The 21,850-nt window shown below is 37.0% G+C and overlaps 1 protein-coding gene across 1 annotated transcript in view; it reads left to right on the forward strand.

Moving 5' to 3' along the window:
* Positions 1 to 10,369: 10,369 nt before the first annotated feature.
* Positions 10,370 to 21,850, forward strand: part of LOC310643551 (follistatin-related protein 5-like) — a gene marked incomplete at its 3' end in the record, with an annotated part of 38,214 nt that continues 26,733 nt past the window's right edge. The window contains exon 1 of the mRNA XM_083368023.1: positions 10,370 to 10,383. Within this exon, the coding sequence (XP_083224149.1) occupies positions 10,377 to 10,383 (7 nt within the window). The 5' untranslated portion in view covers positions 10,370 to 10,376. The remainder of the gene's footprint in view (positions 10,384 to 21,850) is intronic.

The raw sequence follows: 21,850 nt of genomic DNA on the forward strand, positions 1-21,850 counted from the left end.
CTTCTCTTCGTTAAACTAGACATCCCCAATTCCAGCAGGACTACATAGGTCATTGGGCAGTTAAGGTTCCTTTATATTCTTAAATATATTTGAGGAAATGGACTTTGATTTCTACATTGATGACCAAAGTTACGTATTCTCCCTAGGTAGAAAGTAATTTTTAGGAATTAGGAACAGGTTTGCTGGAGCAGGGGTCCCCAATGCCCAGTACCGGTCCACAGTATTCCAGCAACCAGTCTGCACAAACAAGCAAAGCCCCATCTGTGGGATCAAGGCAGCACACAAAACCATGCACTCTCTGGTTTGTGGAAAAAATCTTTCTCCACAAAACTGGTCCCTGGTGCCCAAAATGTTGGAGAACTCTGTGTTAGAGCATTAGGTTTGATCCTTAAGAAAATTAAAGAACAACCTAAATTGCCCCTTTCTACACCATGACAGGTTCACATCCTATAAGGAAGCATCTATAACAGACATATCAAACTCGTGATGTCAGGTGATGTCATGTGATATATTGGAGCTTTTTTTCCATTGCCAGTAATGGGGTGAGCGTGGTTTCCTGGTGACACGTCCGGCCCGTGGGTCGACAGTTTGACACCCCTGATCTATAATATTCACTGATGAAATTAATTAAAGAAAAGTTAAACAAAATCACATATCCTATAATACCATGATGAGAATAAACTTTCATACATATGATTACTTCTTGCAAGCCATATGTACCAATCAAATTACTTAACACATTGAACGCTTTTTCTACAAATTTCAAATTTGTTCTTGCTTGACATGTACATTATTTTTTTTTTGTTTTTTAAGCCTTTAATCATCCCCTTTTTAATTTTTTCTTGCCAAACTATTTTCTTTATTAACTCTACCCACACATCATGCATGATGACCACACCTATATTTTCTTACACATTTTTAGAAGAAAGTAATTTTCACAAAGCTTTCAGTATTTCCTCCTAAGGTGATTTATGTTTGGATCAGCAAATCAATATGTTTTTGATTGATTGTTGGGTCAGAAAGCCAAATATTCATAGCATTTATGTACTATTTACTCAGAAAATCAACTTTTTTGCTATATTATTTTGCTTTATCAAAGGTGATTGTTGTAATGAGTTACATAACCTTTTAGAAAGTAATGCTATTAGAATATAATTTGAGTTACATCTACGGTAATTGAAATGAGAAATTGGTAAATGACATAGAATAGAATGAAATGTCTGCATTTTCTTCTACAAAGTAAGAATTAGACTGCATGTGTTGGTTTGCCTGTATTTCAGTAACTGAAGTAAATGTTGCATTAAGTATTTATATTATTCTAATTTGGAATTATGATATTGTGGAATTCAGGACCAAAGGTAAAAATGTTCAGATAATACAAACTAAAAGTATTCTATATGATTCTTTCTGCTCATTTAAATCCAGTGCTTGGTCTACTCTCTTCCAGAGAGTATTTTGTTTGTAGAAAAACGTCTGACTATATTTTCCATTCCGTTCTATAGTAAGATAATATTGTATTATTTCTAGAGGTAATTTTTTTTTCCAGTCAAGTTTATGTGCATGCACTATATTGTGATAATCTAGCCTACAGCTGCTATTTCCTGGTATTCTGCAATTCAGGTCTGCTTAGTTTTATATATAAGCAATTAGAGTATTAATAGGGATAATCACAATGACCTTCAATATCAAGCTGAATGTCATGTTTCTCAGCATAAGTTGCTAAGAGACATGAACAGATTGATCCAATTATATACTTTGCCCTACTTATAGGTTTATGTACGCGTTTAACTGGTTACTCTGGGAACAATTTAGGGAAAATGTGCCTCTTTTACTTTTAGAGCTTTAGTGAGTTTATTTTTGAAGCTTTGTCACATCTGTTTTTCTGAAAGTCATGTCAGGATGGCAAACTAAATCGATAATATTTAAAAGCCCCAATAAGCTTATTAAAAATATTAGTGAATATAATAAATTTAAACGCTAAACCATATTATAGTTCTAATACGCTAATCTTTTATACACAAAGTAAAACAAAAATATGACACCTAATCAAATTTAAATCTTACTAACTGGTGTCAGTTAACTGTGACTCCAGACATGTAAAATGTTAAATGTATGGAACTTTTGGTGAGTTCCATGGTGACTTAGAGGTCCCTTTTGAAGTGGGATGACATTTATGGCAGACATCATTGGCTGAATGCTGGACAGCCACTCCTCATGAATAGAGTTCAGAAACAAGTTTTTGCAGTTGGTTTATGAATTAAGTGGCAGGGAGTTGAGGGGTACCATCTAAGCTTACAGTGGTAATGCAGCCTTTTATGAACAAAAGTTCAACTGGGTCTTATTTCTTAATGATCTTTGGAATTATTTGTTATTGCTTTGAAAATGTTAAAATCCTTTGGAGCAGATTTTTTTTTAAATTCACTGGGTGAATTTCCTTCTCCTTAGAGAAAATTTTAAATGCAGGTCTAAGACTTGGAAAATATATTTTTAATAAACTGAAAAAGGGTATTTAGAATATTTATTTATTTATTTATTTATTTATTTATTTATTTATTTATTTATTTATTTATTTATTTATTTAACTTATATACCGCCCTTCTCCCGTAGGACCCAGGGCGGTTCACAAGGCGATTAAAACAGTATTACTATACAAAAGCTAATAAATTAAAATAAATTAAATTATCCTTAATTGAAATCTAAAACCCTTAACTCTAATTAAAAACCCAATTACAATAGGTTAAAAATTAAAATATTGATGTTGAAAAGTTACAAATGTATAGAATAAGGTTCTGTATAGAATTTGATATTAACAGTTAAAATCCCTCTAATGGTATTCTGGATTCTTTGTAAAAAAATAATAATAATATGATAGGACTTTGAAAGTTGGACACTAAAAAGAATGAAAAGAAAATAAAGATTACAATCAAAGGAGGAGAATATTTGAATTCAATTTGTTAAGAAAGAATGGAGCAAAATATTGTAGCAGTAGTAATTTTAGAGGATATTTTTGAACAATGCATGAGCAACAAGTCATAAGAATGATATGGAAAAAGGTGATATAGTATATGTTCTTCAGAAGGCTGAATATCCTGTCAGTTGGTAGGTAGTGCAAAAGGGATCCAAAGATTGGAAAATCCTACTGAGTTATGAAAACACATCTTCCTGCCAATGCTTAAGGAACATTGTAGGATTTACTTGTGAAAAATCCTTCCGGTACATCTTTGTTTTTGGAAGGAGAAAAGAACACTCATTAATGAGATTCTACCTGTGGTGTTTGTTATGGCAACTATTCTTAAAGCTCACATTATGCTGCTTTTAGGCATGTTTATGGTTTTGTTATTGATTGTTTTATTGAATAGTTTGGGCAGCTGCAGAGAAAATAGCATCAGTTGTACATGGAAATAGCACATCAAAATGTTTAGACTTCACTGCTATGCAGATGAGCTAACATCTTTTACCTGGCCTGCAATGATAACTTTAATATCATCAACAGCAACATCTGCTTATCCTGGATCCTTGAGAAGTATTTAATCGGGGGAGTTTAGACTGCCAAGTTCAGTCTAAACTTCTGGCTTTGTGACAAACCATAATAATAATCCTTTATGGAGATAATGACAGAATCCTGTAAAAATGTAACACTTTTTTTTCTAAGAGGTACAGGAAGATGCTTCATGCCTGCAAACATCTTTTTTAGAGCTGGATACAAAACTGTAGACAACCCTAATTATTTCCATTGCTCTGCAACTTTCCTTTCTTGGGCATCTCATTTGAACATGAATTTGTATGCACCTAAAGTCCAGAGGTTTTAAATGAAATAGATTATATAGATCCATTTCAGCCTAGTTTCAACTCTGGGTGTGAGACTGACACAGCTTTCTTGCTCTATCCTGAAGCTATAACTTGGAGTATATCCATTGATTCTGTTGCCCTTTTAGAAATACCTAATATAATGCATCATTTTGGATTGCTTTAGAAGGACAATTTTACTTAAGCTGATGTGCAAACTTTCTCTTTATGATGACATGAAATATACTTTAGTTATTTCCAAGTTGGGTTACTAAGATTCAGTTTACTCAGGAATACTTTGAAAAATCTTTAGAAATTTCAGTAACAGCAAGAATGCTGTTTTATATTTGCAAGATTGAACATATTATGTTGTTTCCATAAGAGCTATATTGACTACCAGTTTGCTTCTCAATATAATTAAATCTTAGTGTGAAGTTCCACTAAGATTCAAAGCTCTCAAGACCCAGGAACCTCCTGTATCAGTTGGCCCACTTCCTAATATCTAAAGGGAAATCCCTTTTCTATTGCCAACTACATGAAATATATTTGATTAAAGCAAAGAAAGACTTTCTCAGTGCTGGACCTGGAATTTGGAATTCCCCATTTCAGGAAGTTAGATTGGCAACCCCTCTAATAGTGCTTCATGATCAAATAAAATATTTTTTTTTAAAAAAATCATTCCACTGGCTGAGCAATTTCTTCTTCCTGCTTTTTATTTTTCTTTTTTAAACTTTTTTTCCTTTGAAACATTCTAAATATTGCATTTATATTAAAAGTTGTAAAACATTCAGTGTGATGCATATACATTGAAAAAGTAGAATTGAAATAGTTGTGATAGTTGTATCATTAGTCTTTTCGTCTTAGACCATTAATACATGTATTTGGGCTCACTGCTGAATTATCTGTGCCATACATTTGATTTTTTTTTCCATCACAGGAAAATGGAGAGGAGAAATAAGTCATAACATCTCTCTCTCCCAAGGGCTAATATATATCCTCATTAAATCAGTGATTCACTTTTCCAATTTACTTCACTTTTTTTTTGACTTTGTCTATCTTGGGACTTCCTTTTGTTCGCATATTATGCTGACTTCTCTAAAGGAATATATGTGGAATATGCTTGTGGGTGTGTGTGTGTATATATATATATATATACAGGGCTTTTTTTCTCATAGAACGCTCAGAACGGAGTTCCGGCACCTTTTTTGGATAGAACCTTGTAAGGTAGGCAAGGTGGGTTGTATGACATGTGTGACTTCCGGCACCTTTTTCTTTTACAAAAAAAGCACCGTATAAGCAAAATATATATGTACACATATATACATACACACACACACACACACACACACACACACACACACACACACACACACATATATATATATATATATATATATATATATATATATATATATATATATATATATATATAGTACATTTAACGCAACTCTTAATGCAATTTGCAGAGAACACTAACAGTATGAGAATCTCCTGTGAAAATTATTGTTTAACTTTTCTAGAGCCAAAATAAAATGGCTGCTATGCTAGATTGCTAGTTGTTTATTTTTAATCTTCATGTGAATGTTAAATTACAACGACAACAATTTCAGTAGACAACCTGTGAAAATGTTATTGAAAGCTAACTTTCTGATATTAGTGTTGCACTATATATTGTACAACATCAACAGATTTACATCATGAATGAGACTCAAAATGTGACAAATTAAAAAATTAGTTCAATCAATCTCTTGTCTTAATACTAATCTAGTTGAAAGAAGATTCATTTACATCTAAACCATTGAATGCAAAGATTAAAGTGCTATGCCTTCCTGAAGCTTTCAACTATTTATTTCTTTGTATGTATTTACTACTGTTAATACCAAACAAATAATCTGCCACACTATGTATATGTTCTCCCCATACACAACTCAAAAAATGAACATTGTAATCTGATTGACACCATGAAAATTGCATTTTGCCAGATGTCAATCTGAATATCATGGAGGGTGCAAGATTGTCATCTGGTAAAATGCAGTCAATATCTACAGAATCAGGCTTATAGAGCTTGAAAGTTTTGAAGACCTTAAAAATTAAGGTTTAATTCTGGTATAAGAGATTAAAACTATTACACTTTATTTTCTGAGTTAGAGAAATTCAGTAGACAGGATAATGTTCTGAAGGTAATTGTGATCACCTCTTCTTTTTCTTTAGGATTTTGGAGATGATGGGTCCCTATATATTACTAAGATTACTACAACTCACATGGGGAATTATAGTTGCTATGCAGATGGCTATGATAAAATCTATCAGACTCATATTCTTCAAGTGAATGGTAAGAAAATATTTTTCTACTAAGCTGGGTGCTAAACAGAGTGAAATTTAAATTTAAAATGAAAGCCTGAATTTCTTAATTGCAGTGTAAAAAGGAGACATGGATAGTAAGTTTTCATTAATAATTTCTATTAAAATTTGCATAAAATATGGTTTAGTTGGTACATGTAGCATTTTTAAAACAACTAATATTTACTGAAAAAAGAAAGGAAGATTACAGAGTTTATTTACTAGGTACTTGAGTTCTTAACACAGTAAGCAATATTCTTTCTTAGTATAAAATCTGTAGGATTATAGATATTAATGAAAAAGAGTAGCCTTGGATAATAACTTAATCATGTGGTTGCATTGTCCATGAACAATCTGTTTATGGCCCTGATGGTTTTTTTAAAAAAATACTACATGCTTTATACATTAAACATATCTTGTATTAAAGAAAAATGGAACTTATAATAACAATACTAGCTATTGTAACTTAAAGGCACTGGATATATTCTATGTTAAGACTAATGTTTAGATTAGAATATAAAAATCTTTCAAAGAAGATAACAGTATCTAATTTGAATATTAGTTTTCTAGACAAAACAATCAGAATCACGGTAATTTCTTATAAAGACAGGAAGCAATCAAAAGTCATTGCTAAAAATGCTAAGAAGAGGATGTCCTTACTTCTACCTAGATCAAAGAGCAAACTCATTAATCTTCTTGTATGCTTCCCACATTGTTGTTGTTAGAAAAAGTATGACAGATAATACAAAGGTAACCAGATTGTAATTTATAGTGTTATTATTCATGAATGGGTTTAGTAGTTTTCTAAAACAATTTGTATATTGAAGATTTTTTTTTTAAAAAAAGATTTATATATTGAGCTAAAATGGAAGCTAAAAAGATCAGTGCATTTTTCAGATAAAGGTGATTAAATGGTTTATAATTTTGCTATTCGGCCTCTGAAGACAGACAAGTAAGTCCAATGGAAATGATTAATTAATGTAATGACATTTGTATAACCAAAGAACCAGTAGAAGGTTAAAGAGTGAATAAGGTTATGTTGAACTTTAATATCTAATATGCTGTGAATCAGCAACCATTTTATGCTTTTAAATATTAGTATTTTATTTTACTGGTGTTTTTTTATTTTCCCCTCTGCACTGTAACTTTATATTCTCTTATATCTCAGTGTGAGGTTAGGTACTTGTATTTTTGTGATGAGTTAAAATATCTAATGAAATATTAACTTTTCAGCACGTATATGTATGTGAACAATGATAACATAGATGAGAGATAAAAAAGTGCCAATTTAATGTCATTAAATATTAATGTTAAATCTGATAACAACAAAAACAGCAGAAATGTGGAATTTACCCAGAGCGATCCTCTACCTTCCATATACATGGAGGTTAATGGTAATGATGAGAGATAATGCAAAGCTAAGCTGTAAAGTAAAGGGATTTTTCTCATTGATTTCTTCTCAGCACAGGCTTTGCTTATCACTTCATCATATTGACATACAAGTGAAAGGGTTATTGAATCAAAGTGGCTCACTGCATCAAAAGCATTGATAAACGGTATTTCTTATACTCTGGTACTAAAATAGAATCAATCCAGCCAGGCAATTTATAGCCTTCAAGCAATATTAACCTCAACTTGGAACGAAAAGATTCTTCATAATTATTCTTCTAAGAAAGAGAACCATAATTAAGGAGATGGATCCTTGTCTCCCGTCCCTCTTTTCTGTAAAGCAAAAGAAGAAGGTTTGCTTTTTGCCTGACTTGGCATACTGTCAGACTCTAAATGTAGTTTTCTATATTTACTGACAGACAGTCAGTGAGCTGCAGTGACAATAAATCACAGAGAATGAATCTAATTATTACCCTCATTCTTCAAATGTTATACATTTATGCAAACTAACTGTCTGCTGTATTCATGATGGGTTGGAAATAAGCACACCTTCTACATGGGATGAGTGACCTAAAGGTGTAAAGATAATAGGCTCTCCCTGAAACTTAGTGGGTGGTTATGTTGTATGCTGCCCAACACAGAATAGAAAGGAATGAGGGATATTCTTCAACTTGGCACTGAATTACCAGAAATTCATTCTATACTTCGTGGCAGTGTTTTGTTTTGCAGCTGTATCACACTATTGGTTTAAGTTCAATTTGTGATTCATTAAGACATTTATATTTTGTTTTGCGGGTCCCACTTCTGCCAGACTACACTCATGGGTTGTTGTTGTTTTTTTTTAAATTTTTAATACCAAAATTGAAATTTTCCCTACTGAGATTTACCTGGCAGGCCTTATTCATCATTCCAGCTTGTCAAGACCCTCTTGATTCTTTCTGTTCTACTCCATCCCCCACATCTTCTTGTCATCTATTAATTCTGTAATCCTAATTTATAACCCCCAAATCAAAGTTATTTATGAATATATTGAAGAATATCTTAGAAATGAACCTTACATATTTTTCCTTCCAGATAACCTAAACCCACTGATGTATGCTTGTTGGATTAGATTATTCAACCAATCCATTGTCCACGTAATGACCAAATAGCCCACTTCTTTGAAGATACAATCAATTTCCAGTTCCTGATACCAGTCCTCTCTTCCATGATTTTCAATGTTCACAGATGTAATTTTCAAGATGCTATCTGCAGGCTTCGTCTAGTTTCTTAATAACTGATTTAGTCCTGAATACTTGAATTTGATCATAATAAGCATATTTAACTATCTCATTGTTTTGTTTGGTTTTGTTGCCAACCCATCCAGTTTTTCTACCTATTTCCTTGGAACATATTTTGCATTCAAAGAGGAGACTAAAACAAAAGTGATGAGAAAAATCTCTCTTTATTCCTAACATGTTATCATCCTACCGTTTTCTACAATAGCAGGGCTGTCTCGTCCATTTCTTCCTCTTTTTACTGACAGACAAGGTAACCTTTTCAATTCATTTTAGCTTTCCATGCCAGCCTAAATTCCATCAGTGTTTTAGACTTTCTGACCATTTATAAACAGATATTATTGCCTGGTACCTTTCTCTGGTGAGGACACTATATTCTATTTCCTATACATGAGTCTTTTAGCTCAGGCAAGCACTGTCTGTAATCACAATCAGAACAGAGCTGGAAGGGACCTTGGGGGTCTTCTAGTCCAGCCCCCTGCTCAAGCAGGAGACCCTATACCAGGGGTAGGCAACCTTGGCTCTATTATGACTCATGGACCTCAACTTCCAGAATTCCTGAGCCAGCTATGCTGGCTCAGGAATTCTGGGAGTTGAAGTCCATGAGTCATAAAAGAGCCAAGGTTGCCTACCCCTGGCCTATACCATTTCAGATAAATGGCTGTCTAGTCTCTTTTTAAAAACCTCTAATCATGAATCACCCACAACATCTGAAGGCAAACTGTTCCACTGGTTAATTGTTCTCACTGATAGGAAGTTTCTCCTTAATTCCAGGTTGCTTCTCTCCTTGATTAGTTTCTATCCATTGTTTCTTGTCTTGCCTTCTGGTGCTTTGGAAAATAAATTGCCCCACTCTTCCTTCTGGCAGCCTCTCAAATACTGGAATACTGTTGTTCTGCCATTACTACATATTACTATGTGTGCAGCGTGATATGCAGCTAAACCCACCTATCTTCCAATAAAACAGACCATGTGCATAGATCTGAATGCTTTATTTAAGGAACAGGATGGGCAAGACTGGGGAAAAATAGAAATACATACAATAAAAATCCAAATACAAAATAAGCAGTATTGACTTGCTGGTGAACATAACAATTAACAAATACAGATAAATCTAAATTTTCCCAGCAATGCTGTGTGTATGGGATGTGGGTTTTGTCTTCAGATAACCATGTGCCACAGATTAGGCTGGATTCTTCCTGGTGCTTCTGCTTCCCTCCAAATGCTAAAGGAAATGGAGTCTGGGTTCCCAGAGTGCATTTGTTCTGGGAGAGAGAGTTCATGAGTAAAGGGGTTGGGTTAGCTCAGTGGTGTCAAACTGTCGGCCCGTGGGCCAGATGCCTCATGGCAAAACCGCACCCACCCCATTGCTGGCAATGGAAAAGGCAGGGGGGAGGGAAAACGCCAAGGGTCAAACAAATGCAGACGAGCACAGCACGATCAGTAGCACCACAGCTGATTGAAGGAGAATGAGGGGCGGGTAGACCGGTCATGCAGTCTATGACTAGGTTGCTAAAACAGCTGGCCATATAAGCAGGTTTCCTGACCACCAGCTTTTACTCTGACAATGTCAGCAGGGGACTGATGAAAGGTAAGTATTAAACAGTTTGTTTTTAATTTATCCCTTTAACAGTGATTTTGTTATAGTTTTGATATAGAGTGATGTGAGTGTTGTGAGTTATAGAGTGATGTGAGTGCAGCTTCTGATAAGGCTTCTGAGAATTTGAAAGTGATCTAAGTTGAGAATTTAATGTCCCATTGCTAGCTTCTCCCTTAGAATTGCTGGTATCATTGATAGATATCCAGCACCATTCTATTGAACGGATACTATGGAAGGGATTGCAAAAGACTGGTTCAATTGCTTTTTTGAAATTTGCTGATGTTTGTGGTGTGGCTGTAGGATGCTGCACCATTTGATCTATGGTGTTCTCCACAGGTTTTGTGGTGTAGATTGCATAGATCAGGGCTTTTCAACCAGTGGTACGCGTACCACCGGTGGTACTTTGGCAACTGGCAGGTGGTACATGACCATCCTAGAGAAGTGGTAGCGGGGGGGGGGGGGTGAAGGAATGAGCTGAAGTGGTGCCAGTGCCACACAAGCCTGAGGGAGAGAGAGCTGGAACTGCAGGGCTGTAGGGGCTTGGCAGAAGCCCCAGGATCAGCTCTGGGGTCCAGCTGATCAGCGCTTCTGGGAGCTGGAGGTGTGCTGAAGAAAAAAGGAGGAGGATGGGAGAGAGAAGAGAGGATATAAAAGGTTTTGATGGGAAAGATGCTGCCCCCGCCCTGCCCCCTGGGTGTACGAAGAGTAGGCGGCAACCATCCCTGCTGACCACTGAGAAAGAAAAAATGCAGGAGAAGCACTTCCTTTTCCCCCAGGATGCCAGAGCTCACATGCTTGCCATCGTCTCTGTACACCTCCATGTGTGGGGCAGAGACTGCGGGGGGGGGGCTTGCTGGCTCCAGGGCTCCCCATGCATCTAAGGCTGAGCGCATTCTGGCTTTGATGGCCCCCACCAGTAGATTAGCACCATGCCTGCTCATTGATATAGCCTCTCAGCCACCAGGCTTCCCTTTCACAAGACTGCCCCTGCCTGTGTGGGATAGCAACGGCCGGTGACAGTATGGCCACCGGCAGCACTGGCAATCTCTTCCCCTCCTGTCATTCCTTCCTCAGCATGGAAGAAGGAAAGAGAAGCAGAGGAGGGAGGGAGGGAGGGTGAGAGGGAAGAAGGAAGGAAGGAAGGAAGGAAGGAAGGAAGGAAGGAAGGAAGGAAGGAAGGAGCAAGCCGGGAAAGGGACTGCATTCTGAGCACTTCTCAGTTTTATTTTTTTTAGCTGACAGAGGCTTCAGGAAGTAGGCTTGCCATTTTGACCCCTCCCCCTGTTGTTGCTTCTGTGCCTGAAAGGCCTCTGTGTGGCTCTCAGCTCACCACTCCCCAGACTCCAAGGTCCCTGTCACAGTTACTGTTTTTGAGCCAGGCTTCACCTAATCTGTTCTTGTACGTTTGGTTTTTCCTGCCTAAGTATAAAACCTTGTTTTACTCCACATTAAATTTCATTTTGTTGGATAGGGCTGATTGTTCAAGTCTGTCAATATCTTTTTGGATCCTAAGCTTGTCTTCTGGGGTGTATACCTGTCAGCTTAGTGTCAGCCGATTTGATGAGTTCCGTTCTATTCTCTCATCTAAGTCATTTATGAAGATATTGAAGAGTACTGGGCCTAAGGCAGAACATTTCCTAAACGGCACCTGATGTTTTCTTCCTCATTGGAATTGTGTACAATTATACTGCTAGTATTTTATTTTTGTGATGTTCTGAACTTTCCCCCATCCCTTTTGAACAGAGGCTTTCCATCAGTGGTATCTTGTCTAAAACTCCTCTTAGCATTTTAAAATTGGCTGACTTGAAATTTAGTGTGCATGTATAATTATCATCCAATATCTCATTCTCTAATATCATGAAGTACAAGATACGACAATCATTTCTATAAGGTACTCACTGCTTTTAACTCTTCAACTGTCACTTCCCAATTAGTTAGAATCAGATTTAGGAGAACCAATTCATTTGTCTCTTTTTCAGCCTTTTGAAAAATGAAATGTTTAGCAAAACCACTGAGGAGTTCTGGGGTTCTTGCAATCATGGCTAATTCATTTGCCAACCAAGGTACAATTATTTGAAATGTGACCCAGTGTAGAAAAGACATTATCCAGATTTTTTTTCCCCAGGCTTGATAGTCTATAATAAATTAGTGCAATGATAAAGCTGAAAACCAGGAAAATTACCCTCCTATTCAACATTCAAAAGTTATAATTTTGATTTTTTTTAAAATCTGGGGTTCATTCTATCCATTAAAAATTCTTAATAAATGATAGCTCTATATAGTATAGTACTTAAAATAATTCAGAAGTAGCATAGGTATACTCTATGTAAATATGTGAATCATGAAATAATATTCATTTTTACAGTTTTTACGGGTTGCCTATAAATTTTTATATAAGAAGTTAATTTTTATCAGACACTTAAAACTTAATATATTTACATCTACAAAAGAAGAAACTTCCTTTGGAATAATTATTCCAAGATATTGAAAGAAATTAAGCCATAATTAACTTCCCTCCCCAAAGATAAAGATTTAGACCTATAGAAAATAAATGAGATTTATTCCAGTTAACTGAATAACCTGTCCAATTAGCAATTTTATATTTTCACTCATTATTGTATATAATATTGAATATAACCAGGTAAGAAGCTAGATTACACATGGCAACTCTTGCTTTCTAAGAAATAATAAATACCATTAAGTCTATGAAAACAGGAAAAATCTCCCAATCTGTGTCATTATCCCAATGAGTGGTACAAGACAACCATTTTCATAATATTCAGAAATGTATTGTTCTTAGGCCTATTATATCAGGCTGCAAAAATACAGATTGCATTTATTTAGGAATATGTAAGAACAACAAACAAATACAGAGGCTCTTATAATATTTCACTAGGTTAAAGACCAGATTTTAACCAGAGATTCTTCCTTTCAAATAAAGAAAAAAAAATAAGTTACAGTAATTCCTAATTAGATTAATAGTAAAAAATAATAATAATTGTTTAGTAAAATAAACAAAGTAGGTCTTCCTTTCTGCAGATAAAGTTAATGAAAGGTTCTTGTAGCTTACCTATCTTAACAACCTATTTTAATAGCTTAATTTGAGCTGCTTTCAAACTAGGATTTATTAAATATTATAAGCAGACTACCATTCTATTGTTCTTAAATTTTATAAGGGAGGACTGTGTTTGCAAAAAAGAATAACATAAAACCATTAATTTAAATATTAAGAATAGCAGCTTTCCATTTCCCAAACTATTAATTTCCTTCTTCGGAATCTTAATTAATAACTCTTCAGTGTATCTCCCTTATAAAATACAAATTGTCTACAGTCATTCAGTATGATTGACATCTACAATATGCTTTCTCTCCATTCTTGCACATGGAATTCAGTGAAACAATCTGTCAGAACAGAATTAAACTGAACCATTAAAAACACATACAAGTTTAGTATTAATATATAAAGGAACTCTATACTATAAAAACAATGAAATTTAATCATGCAACTATATTCCTGACTATATAAAGCACAGGTGGTTCAATGAGTTATTTTATATTTGTAGTTTAACTAATGTATTCTCATATATACTGTACTTCTTTCATTAACTTAGTTGGATATAGCAGAAAAATATTTCTCATAAGAATAGCTTAATACACATAGGCAGTTATCTACTGTCACATGGTCAGAATTTGGTTGTTTGATATTGAGCATGTATTTACAATGTTTACAGTTCCTGGTCATGTGATCACCATTTATAACCTTGCCAGCTTCCAACAAAGTCAATAAGGAAAGCTGGATTTGCTTAATGATAGCATAATTCACTTAAGAACTGCAATGATTTCCCTAAAACCATGGCAAAAATATGGTAAAGTTGAGCGCAACTCATTTAACAATCACTTTGCTTACCAACAGAAATTCTGTTCTCACTTGTGGTAAGTCAAGGATTACCTGTATTGCCAACTTAGTGATGAAAGATGAAATGGCAAGGAAAGCATTTAATGCAGGGGTGTCAAACTGCCAGCCCGTGGGCCGGATGCGTCATGTGGAAGCCGCGCCCACCCCATTGCCGGCAATGGTAAAACCATCTTGATACGTTGCACGATGTCATGTGACGTCACGAGTTTGACATGTCTGATTTAATGCTACCTTAGGACTTATTTGTAATTGCTCTGCAAATGACCACTGGTACTTTTCCAGCTTTTGATGTTTCTTATGATGTCATCTCTTGGCACCTCTATATCTATCACAACTGTTGTCTTCTGTTCTTTGTCTACTTACATGATGTCTAGTGTGGTAGATTCCTGCTTCTATGGATATGGTGACTAGCCCGTTTTTCTGCAGCTTTGATCAATGCCTCAATGCAGTCTTTTAGTCCACTTTTTCCAGCCACTGCAGAGAGTGTTGAGGATGGCTGAAAAGATTATTGGCAGCTTCCTCCTTCCGTTATGTATTCAAGATGGACAGTGATTAATATTTATATGTTACTTATATGTAAGGGTGTAGGTCTATACATATGTTGTATATAGTATGTTTAAATGTGTGGTATGTATGTGTACACTTTGAGAGCAAGCAACTAAATTTCATTTTTAATGTGTGCCATTGTGCCCACAGTAAAAAAAAAATGACTATCTATCTATCTATCTATCTATCTATCTATCTATCTATCTATCTATCTATCATCTATCTATCTATCTATCTATCTATCTATCTATCTATCTATCTATCTATCTATCTATCTATCATCTGCCTGTCTGTCTGTCTATCTATCTATCCATATATATATCTATCACACCAAAAATTATAATATATATGTAGAATGTCTGATGCTACCTGTAAGTCAACTAAAGCAGAGATTTGGAATATTGAAACATATTATCTGGCAGCAATAGCAAGCACTTTTCTTCTTAATTCAAAGAGTTTGATCCTAGAACAATAAATCATTTTGGTATTCCTGAAATATATTACATTAATTCAAAGTTTAAAATAAGCATAATATATTTGATAGATCAACCCATTGTGTACATAATAATTTATTCTATTTTTTCCCCACATTAGCATTTCTGTGAGATATCTTGGTGAGGGTTGGAAGAGAGAAAGACCCAGAGAGAGAGAGAGAGAGAGAGAGAGAGAACGTGACTCACTAAAAAAAATCACTCATGGTCCAATGAGAATGATTCTGTCTAGGACTTTCAAAAATATTTAAATATTTTCCTTTATTTCTATGCTACCTAACATACTTGCACTATTAGATAGAATTTTAAAACCACATGAAAGGATCATAACAAATATATACATTAATACTTCTATCTGTTTCCACAGATATGTAAATAAAATTTAACACAGAAGCCCAACCTTGACAAATTTCCCTTCTCCCTGAGATCTATGAAAATTTTCATCCTGTTGTGACTGGTGCAAGCTTTTGAATTTCTGAAAAGAACTAAATGCAGTAATACTTCTAATAGCAAGAAGTGTTTAATGCCTGTATTATACTGTAAATTGTACTACTGGAAGTTAGCTTTTAATTTGTATAGGCCATCACTTTTAATTATGAAGCTTTACCGTAACACAGAATTTCATTTATACATGATAAGTTGTATTATACAATTATATGACACAAGAGTTTTGTTGTTCAATATAAAAGTAACTGTACTAACAGTGTAATCACAAATAATCGAATGCTGTATAATCCTCTGATTACCACTCAGCAATGAAATGATACTTTTTTGTTCAATAATTCTGTATTGACTTTGACTCCTAGGGGTTAATTTACAAACCTAGAAAGCAATATTCCTGCTTTAATCTAATGTTTAACAAACTGATACTTGCCATAGTCCTACACATTTAATAGAGTATCCTCTACTAAAAGTTACTTTCTGCTAAATAGTTAGAGAAATCATTTCCTCTGCGTAATTGATAAGGGAATGAACGTAAAAATAAAATTCACTATATATAGTGACAATAAATTAGGATTAGGATTTATTAAATTTATATGCCCCCCTTCTCCCTAAGGACTCAGGGCGGTTCACAACAATAAAAATTAAGAGACATAAAATACAAAAATTAAAAAAGAATTAAACAATTAATATAAGAAATATGGGACAATTTAACACAATAAAAACCAAATTAAAAACCATGGTCAGTCCAGGCCCGCTTGTTGGAACAACCATGTCTTCAGGTCACGGCGGAAGGATCGAAGGTCAGGGGCCATCCGTAGCTCCAGAGGCAGTTCATTCCAGAGGGTCAGCACACCCACAGAGAAGGCTCTCCCCCTGGGGGTCACCAGCTGGCATTGCCTGGCCGACTGTGGGAGTGAACTGGGAGATGGGAGATTGACATTGGCAGCAGGTGGTCTCGCAATGAAGATATAGGGAAATAATAGGGTGATGATAGGTTCTGAATATGAGACAGACTTTGCTAATGTCAAGAGTAAATCATGAGGAATAAAAGTCATAGAGAAAAAAAGAAAGAAGTAAAATTAAAATAAAAGTAAAATTATAAAGTAAAAAATACTGGAGGAAAAATCACTCATGTAACGTGATATTTGTGTGAAAAGTGGCAATGAGAGAAATATACTGGATGGTAAAAATATATAATTGCAAAAAAAAAATAGAGTGAAAGAGAAAGAATGGTTTACAGGAAAAGTAAATGACAAAAGTATTATTTATTTATTTATTTATTTATTTATTTATTTATTTATTTATTTATTTATTTATTTATTGTTTTGTTTTATTTGTATACCGCCCTTCTCCTGAAGGACTCAGGGTGGTGAACAGGGCAATAAATACCAAAAATACCAAAATACAAAAATTAAAAATAGATTAAACCATAGTGCCCAAATACAATAAATAAATTAGTTAAAACCCATCAGACCAGGCCGGCTTGTTCAAACAAATAGGTTTTTAGGTCGCGTCAGAAGGAGCGAAGGTCGGGAGCCATCCGGAGCTCAACCGGTAAACGGTTCCAAAGGTCAGGCGCACCCACAGAGAACGCCCTCCCCCTGGGGCTATCAGTCGGCATTCTCTGACCGGTGGCACCCTGAGGAGGCCCTCTCTGTGGGAGCGCACTGGGCGGAGGGAAGTTGATGCCGGCCGCAGGTGCTCCCTAAGGTACTCCGGACCCATGCCACGTTGGGCTTTATAGGTCATTAGAAGCACCTTGAATCTCACCCGGAAGGCAACTGGAAGCCAATGCAGCTCACGGAGCAGAGGTGTAACATGAGAGTATCGGGAGACCCCCAACACAACTCGCGCGGCTGCATTCTGCACCAGTTGGAGCCTCCGAGTGGTCCTCAAGGGCAGCCCCATGTAGAGAGCGTTGCAGTAGTCTAACCGAGAGGTCACGAGCGCATGAGTGACTGTACGCAAGGCATCCGGTCTAGATAGGGCCGCAACTGGCGCACCAGGTGAACCTGGGCAAAGCCCCCCCTAGTCACAGTTACTATATGATCTTCTAAAGAAAGCTGTGAATCTAGGACTCCCAAGTTGCGAGCCCTATCTACGGGGGGTAATAACTCACCCCCCATAGTAAGAGATGGAATGATCTGAGTTTCCCGAGATGCCGACACGCACAGCCACTCAGTCTTGTCAGGGTTGAGCCGAAGCCTGTTCCTCCCCATCCAGACTCGGACCGCCTCCAGGCAATGGGACATCACGTCAAGGGCATACTGGGGTGGTTTGGGGTCGAAATGAAAAGCTGGGTATCATCAGCATACTGATGATACCCAACTCCAAAATCACGAATGATCTCACCCAGAGGCTTCATATAGATGTTGAACAGGAGAGGCGAGAGGACCAACCCCTGAGGAACTCCGCAAACGAGAGGCCTCGAGGTCGACCTCTGTCCCCCTGCCAACACCGACTGCGAGTGTCCCAGGAGGTAGGAGGAGAACCACTGAAGGACCGTGCCTCCCACTCCCACTCCCAATCCCCTGAGACGCCGCAGCAGGATACCATGGTCGATGGTATCAAAAGCTGCTGAGAGGTCTAATAGGACTAGGACAGAGGAACAACCCCTGTCCCGAGCCCTCCAGAGATCATTCACCAGAGCGACCAATGCCGTCTCCGTGCTGTGCCCGGGCCTGAAACCCGATTGGTTTCAGATAGTCATCTTCCTCCAGGACCAAAGGGAGCTGATGCGCCACCATGCTCTCAGCAACCTTCGCAAGAAAGCGAAGGTTGGAGACCAGATGAAAGTTGTTTAATACAGCTGGGTCCAAGGCAGGCTTCTTCAGGAGAGCTCTCACCACTGCCTCCTTCAAGGTGCCGGGGAAACTACCCTCACTCAAGGAAGCAGATATCACCACCTGGAGCCAGCCTCGTGTCCCCTCCCGAGCCGCATAAACGAGCCAGGAAGGGCATGGGTCCAATAAACACATGGTGGAGCTCAGCTTCCCCATGATCCTGTCCACTTCCTCTGGAGTCACAGGATCGAACTCCTCCCAGATAACATCGACAAGACCGCCCATGTCCTGATCATCAGACTCTGCCCAGTCAGAGTCCAAACCAGTCCGAATCCGAGCGATTTTGTCTGACAGATGTTGGCTAAACTTCTCGGCACAACCCTGCAAGGGCTCCTCCCTCACCTCCTGATTAAGGAGGGAGCGGGTCACCCTAAACAGGGTGGCCGGGCGGTTATCTGCAGACGCAATGAGGGTAGCAATGTAATTAGACCTTGCCATCCTCATCGCCGTGAGATAAGACCTTGTAAAGGACCTTAGTCGTGATCGGTCGTATTCAGACCGGCTGGATCTCCAACAGCTCTCTAGGCCCCGTCTCCGATGCTTCATCTCCCGGAGCTCCGCAGAGAACCATGGAGCCCACTGGGATCTGCACTGGGTCAGGGGCCGCAAGGGTACAACTCGGTCGAGTGCCTCCGTGGCTGCCTTTTCCCAGGCTTCCACTAAGGTATCTGCCGAGCTGTGAGCAAAGGAGGCAGGTGGGGACCCCAGCGCTGCCTGGAACCTCTCAGGGTCCATTAAGTGCCTGGGGAGGAACCATCTCATTGGTTCAACAACCCCATGATGGGGAGTGGCAAAATGGAAGACCAGCCGCAGGAGATGATGATCGGTCCATGACAGGGGCATAACAATTGGAGAACCCCCACCAAGATCATCTAACCACCGTCCAGATAGAAAAACCAAATTGAGCGTGTGGCCCCCCACATGAGTCGGGCCCTGAATTACTTGTGTCAGGTCCATGGCCATCATGGAAGCCATGAACTCCCGAGCTAACTCAGATGATCCTTCCAGGGATGGTAGATTGAAGTCACCCAAAACCATAAATTTGGGGAACTCAATCACCAGCCCCGAGAGGATATCGAGAAGCTCCGGCAGGGCTGAGGATTAATTAATTAAATTAATGGGGATTAATTTACTAAGGTATCTGGCAAAATGTTCTCAGAGTTCTGAGTGGGATGGTATGGGAAGCAAAAAAAGAGTACAGTTGCTTTATTCCATGCAGGGAATGCTAAACTCAGTTTTTTGCTCTTTCAGACAATTAGAAATGCATGAATGTGAATAAGAAGAAAAGGTCCCTACACTTTATTTGCTAATTCAGAAGAAATATAATAGAATGTGTCTAAATTATGGAAAGTTTTGCCTGTATATAGAATTCAATATTGGGTAAATATTTAAAAACGTAACATGATGTAATTATGTGAGAATAAATGGATTTCTTCTTAAATGCTCCAACATTGCACAGACAGACAAGAATGTGCGATAGATAGCTTGTTGATTATTTTATAAGCTTGTGCCAATATCAGAGGTGTCTTGATTGGAAATTTAAATATATGCGTACTGTTACATGCAGCTAATGCCAAGTTAATTGATAACCAGAATAATTTGCACAGGTAGGCTGTACCTAACAATGACAAACAGAAATCTGAAAATTAATGTATCAAAAATCAGGCATAGTAAAACAAGAAGAGATAGTGTCATGAATGCTTGGGTGATGAATGAATGTAAGGAGATCAGAAAAATCATGATTCTTTCAAAAGAGAGAGGTTAGTAGTTTAAAGAATATGCATACAAAAACACCCACACCCACACAGACATTAATCAGAGTATGCCTGTGATAGAATAAATGTAAAATTTTCAAGAATTAAAAAGAGTAATGAAAAATATAATTAATAGTCCTAATTATAGAATTGAAATCCTTTTTTATTTATTAACTCCTAGTTTAAATGTCTTTTTAAAACACTTCTTCTTTTTCTGCCCATTTCATGAAGCTTACCCTGAAACAAAATAGCATTATCGGTGTACATCTATATAAAAATATAAAAACACACAAATGTTTGTTATACATTCTGCTATTTAAGAGAGTATTCATTCAAAAGTAAGCTTTCTGTGGCTTTTTCCTGAGACTAGATTTATCTAAGTCAATACACTGGCTAGAAATTCTGATCTGAAGAAACAAGAGACAAGAATATCCTTGTCAATTCCATCTCACCATGTGTTATGTGGTGGTGCAGTGGTTCAGCAGGTAAGATGCTGGACTTGTCAGCTGGAAAGCCAGAAGTCCAGGTTTGAGACCCAGTGCAATGTGATGGGGTGAGCTCCCATTCTTGCCCCAGCTCCTGCCAATCTAGCAGTCCGAAAGTATTCAAATGTGAGTAGATAAATAGGTAACACTTTGATGGGCAGGTAACAGTGTTCCATGACATCATGCTGCCACACGATTGCGGAAATGTCTTTGGACAACGCTGGCTCAATGGCCTTGAAACAGAGATGAGCAATGCCCCCTATAGTCAGCAACAATTAGTGGAATAAAATCCGCGAGGACTTTTTTAATCTTTATATGTTATGTATAAGTCTTTCTTTGTTTTCAGTCTTTAGATGTTTGGGTTTCATGACTGATAACAGATTTCAGGTCTTTTTATCTGTCTTCCATTCAGGTTTCTTTAATTTATAAAATTGCTTCTTTCCCAGGTATAATATTTCTTTGGGTTTAAACTATGAACTCTTCCATTTTACATAATAGTCTGACCTCTCATTTGTAAAAGTGATTTTTTCCCTGTTTTAAAATTATGTTTACCATCTTTCCTAATCATGATTATTTTGGACCTGTTAACAGTGTATCCAGATTTGTCCAATCTTTAAGCCCCTTGGTGTCTTTAATTGCTATTGGAGCATTTATCTATAATACTGCTATAAACCTATTTATAGTAAATTTCAATATACACTTGAGTAATAATCTAATTATGTATTATACTTCTATACAGTTGACAGCACTCACATTATGGACTCATGGCAAATTTATGACATATTCTTGTTTTAAAACTCTGCACAATTGAGGCAGGCATGGAATATAAATAAATGGATAACAGTTCTGGAGATAGAAAAATGGGATGGACAAAGCTAAATTATCAATTTCTGCATGCTATCTCATCATTGTCATTTCATTATGCTGGCCTGCTTTCTTGCTTCTGCTAACTAGCTAAACAACATAGGGTTGTTGCTGA

The sequence above is a fragment of the Vipera ursinii genome (assembly GCF_947247035.1).
Source record: "Vipera ursinii genome assembly, chromosome: 7".
NCBI lineage: Eukaryota > Metazoa > Chordata > Lepidosauria > Squamata > Viperidae > Vipera > Vipera ursinii.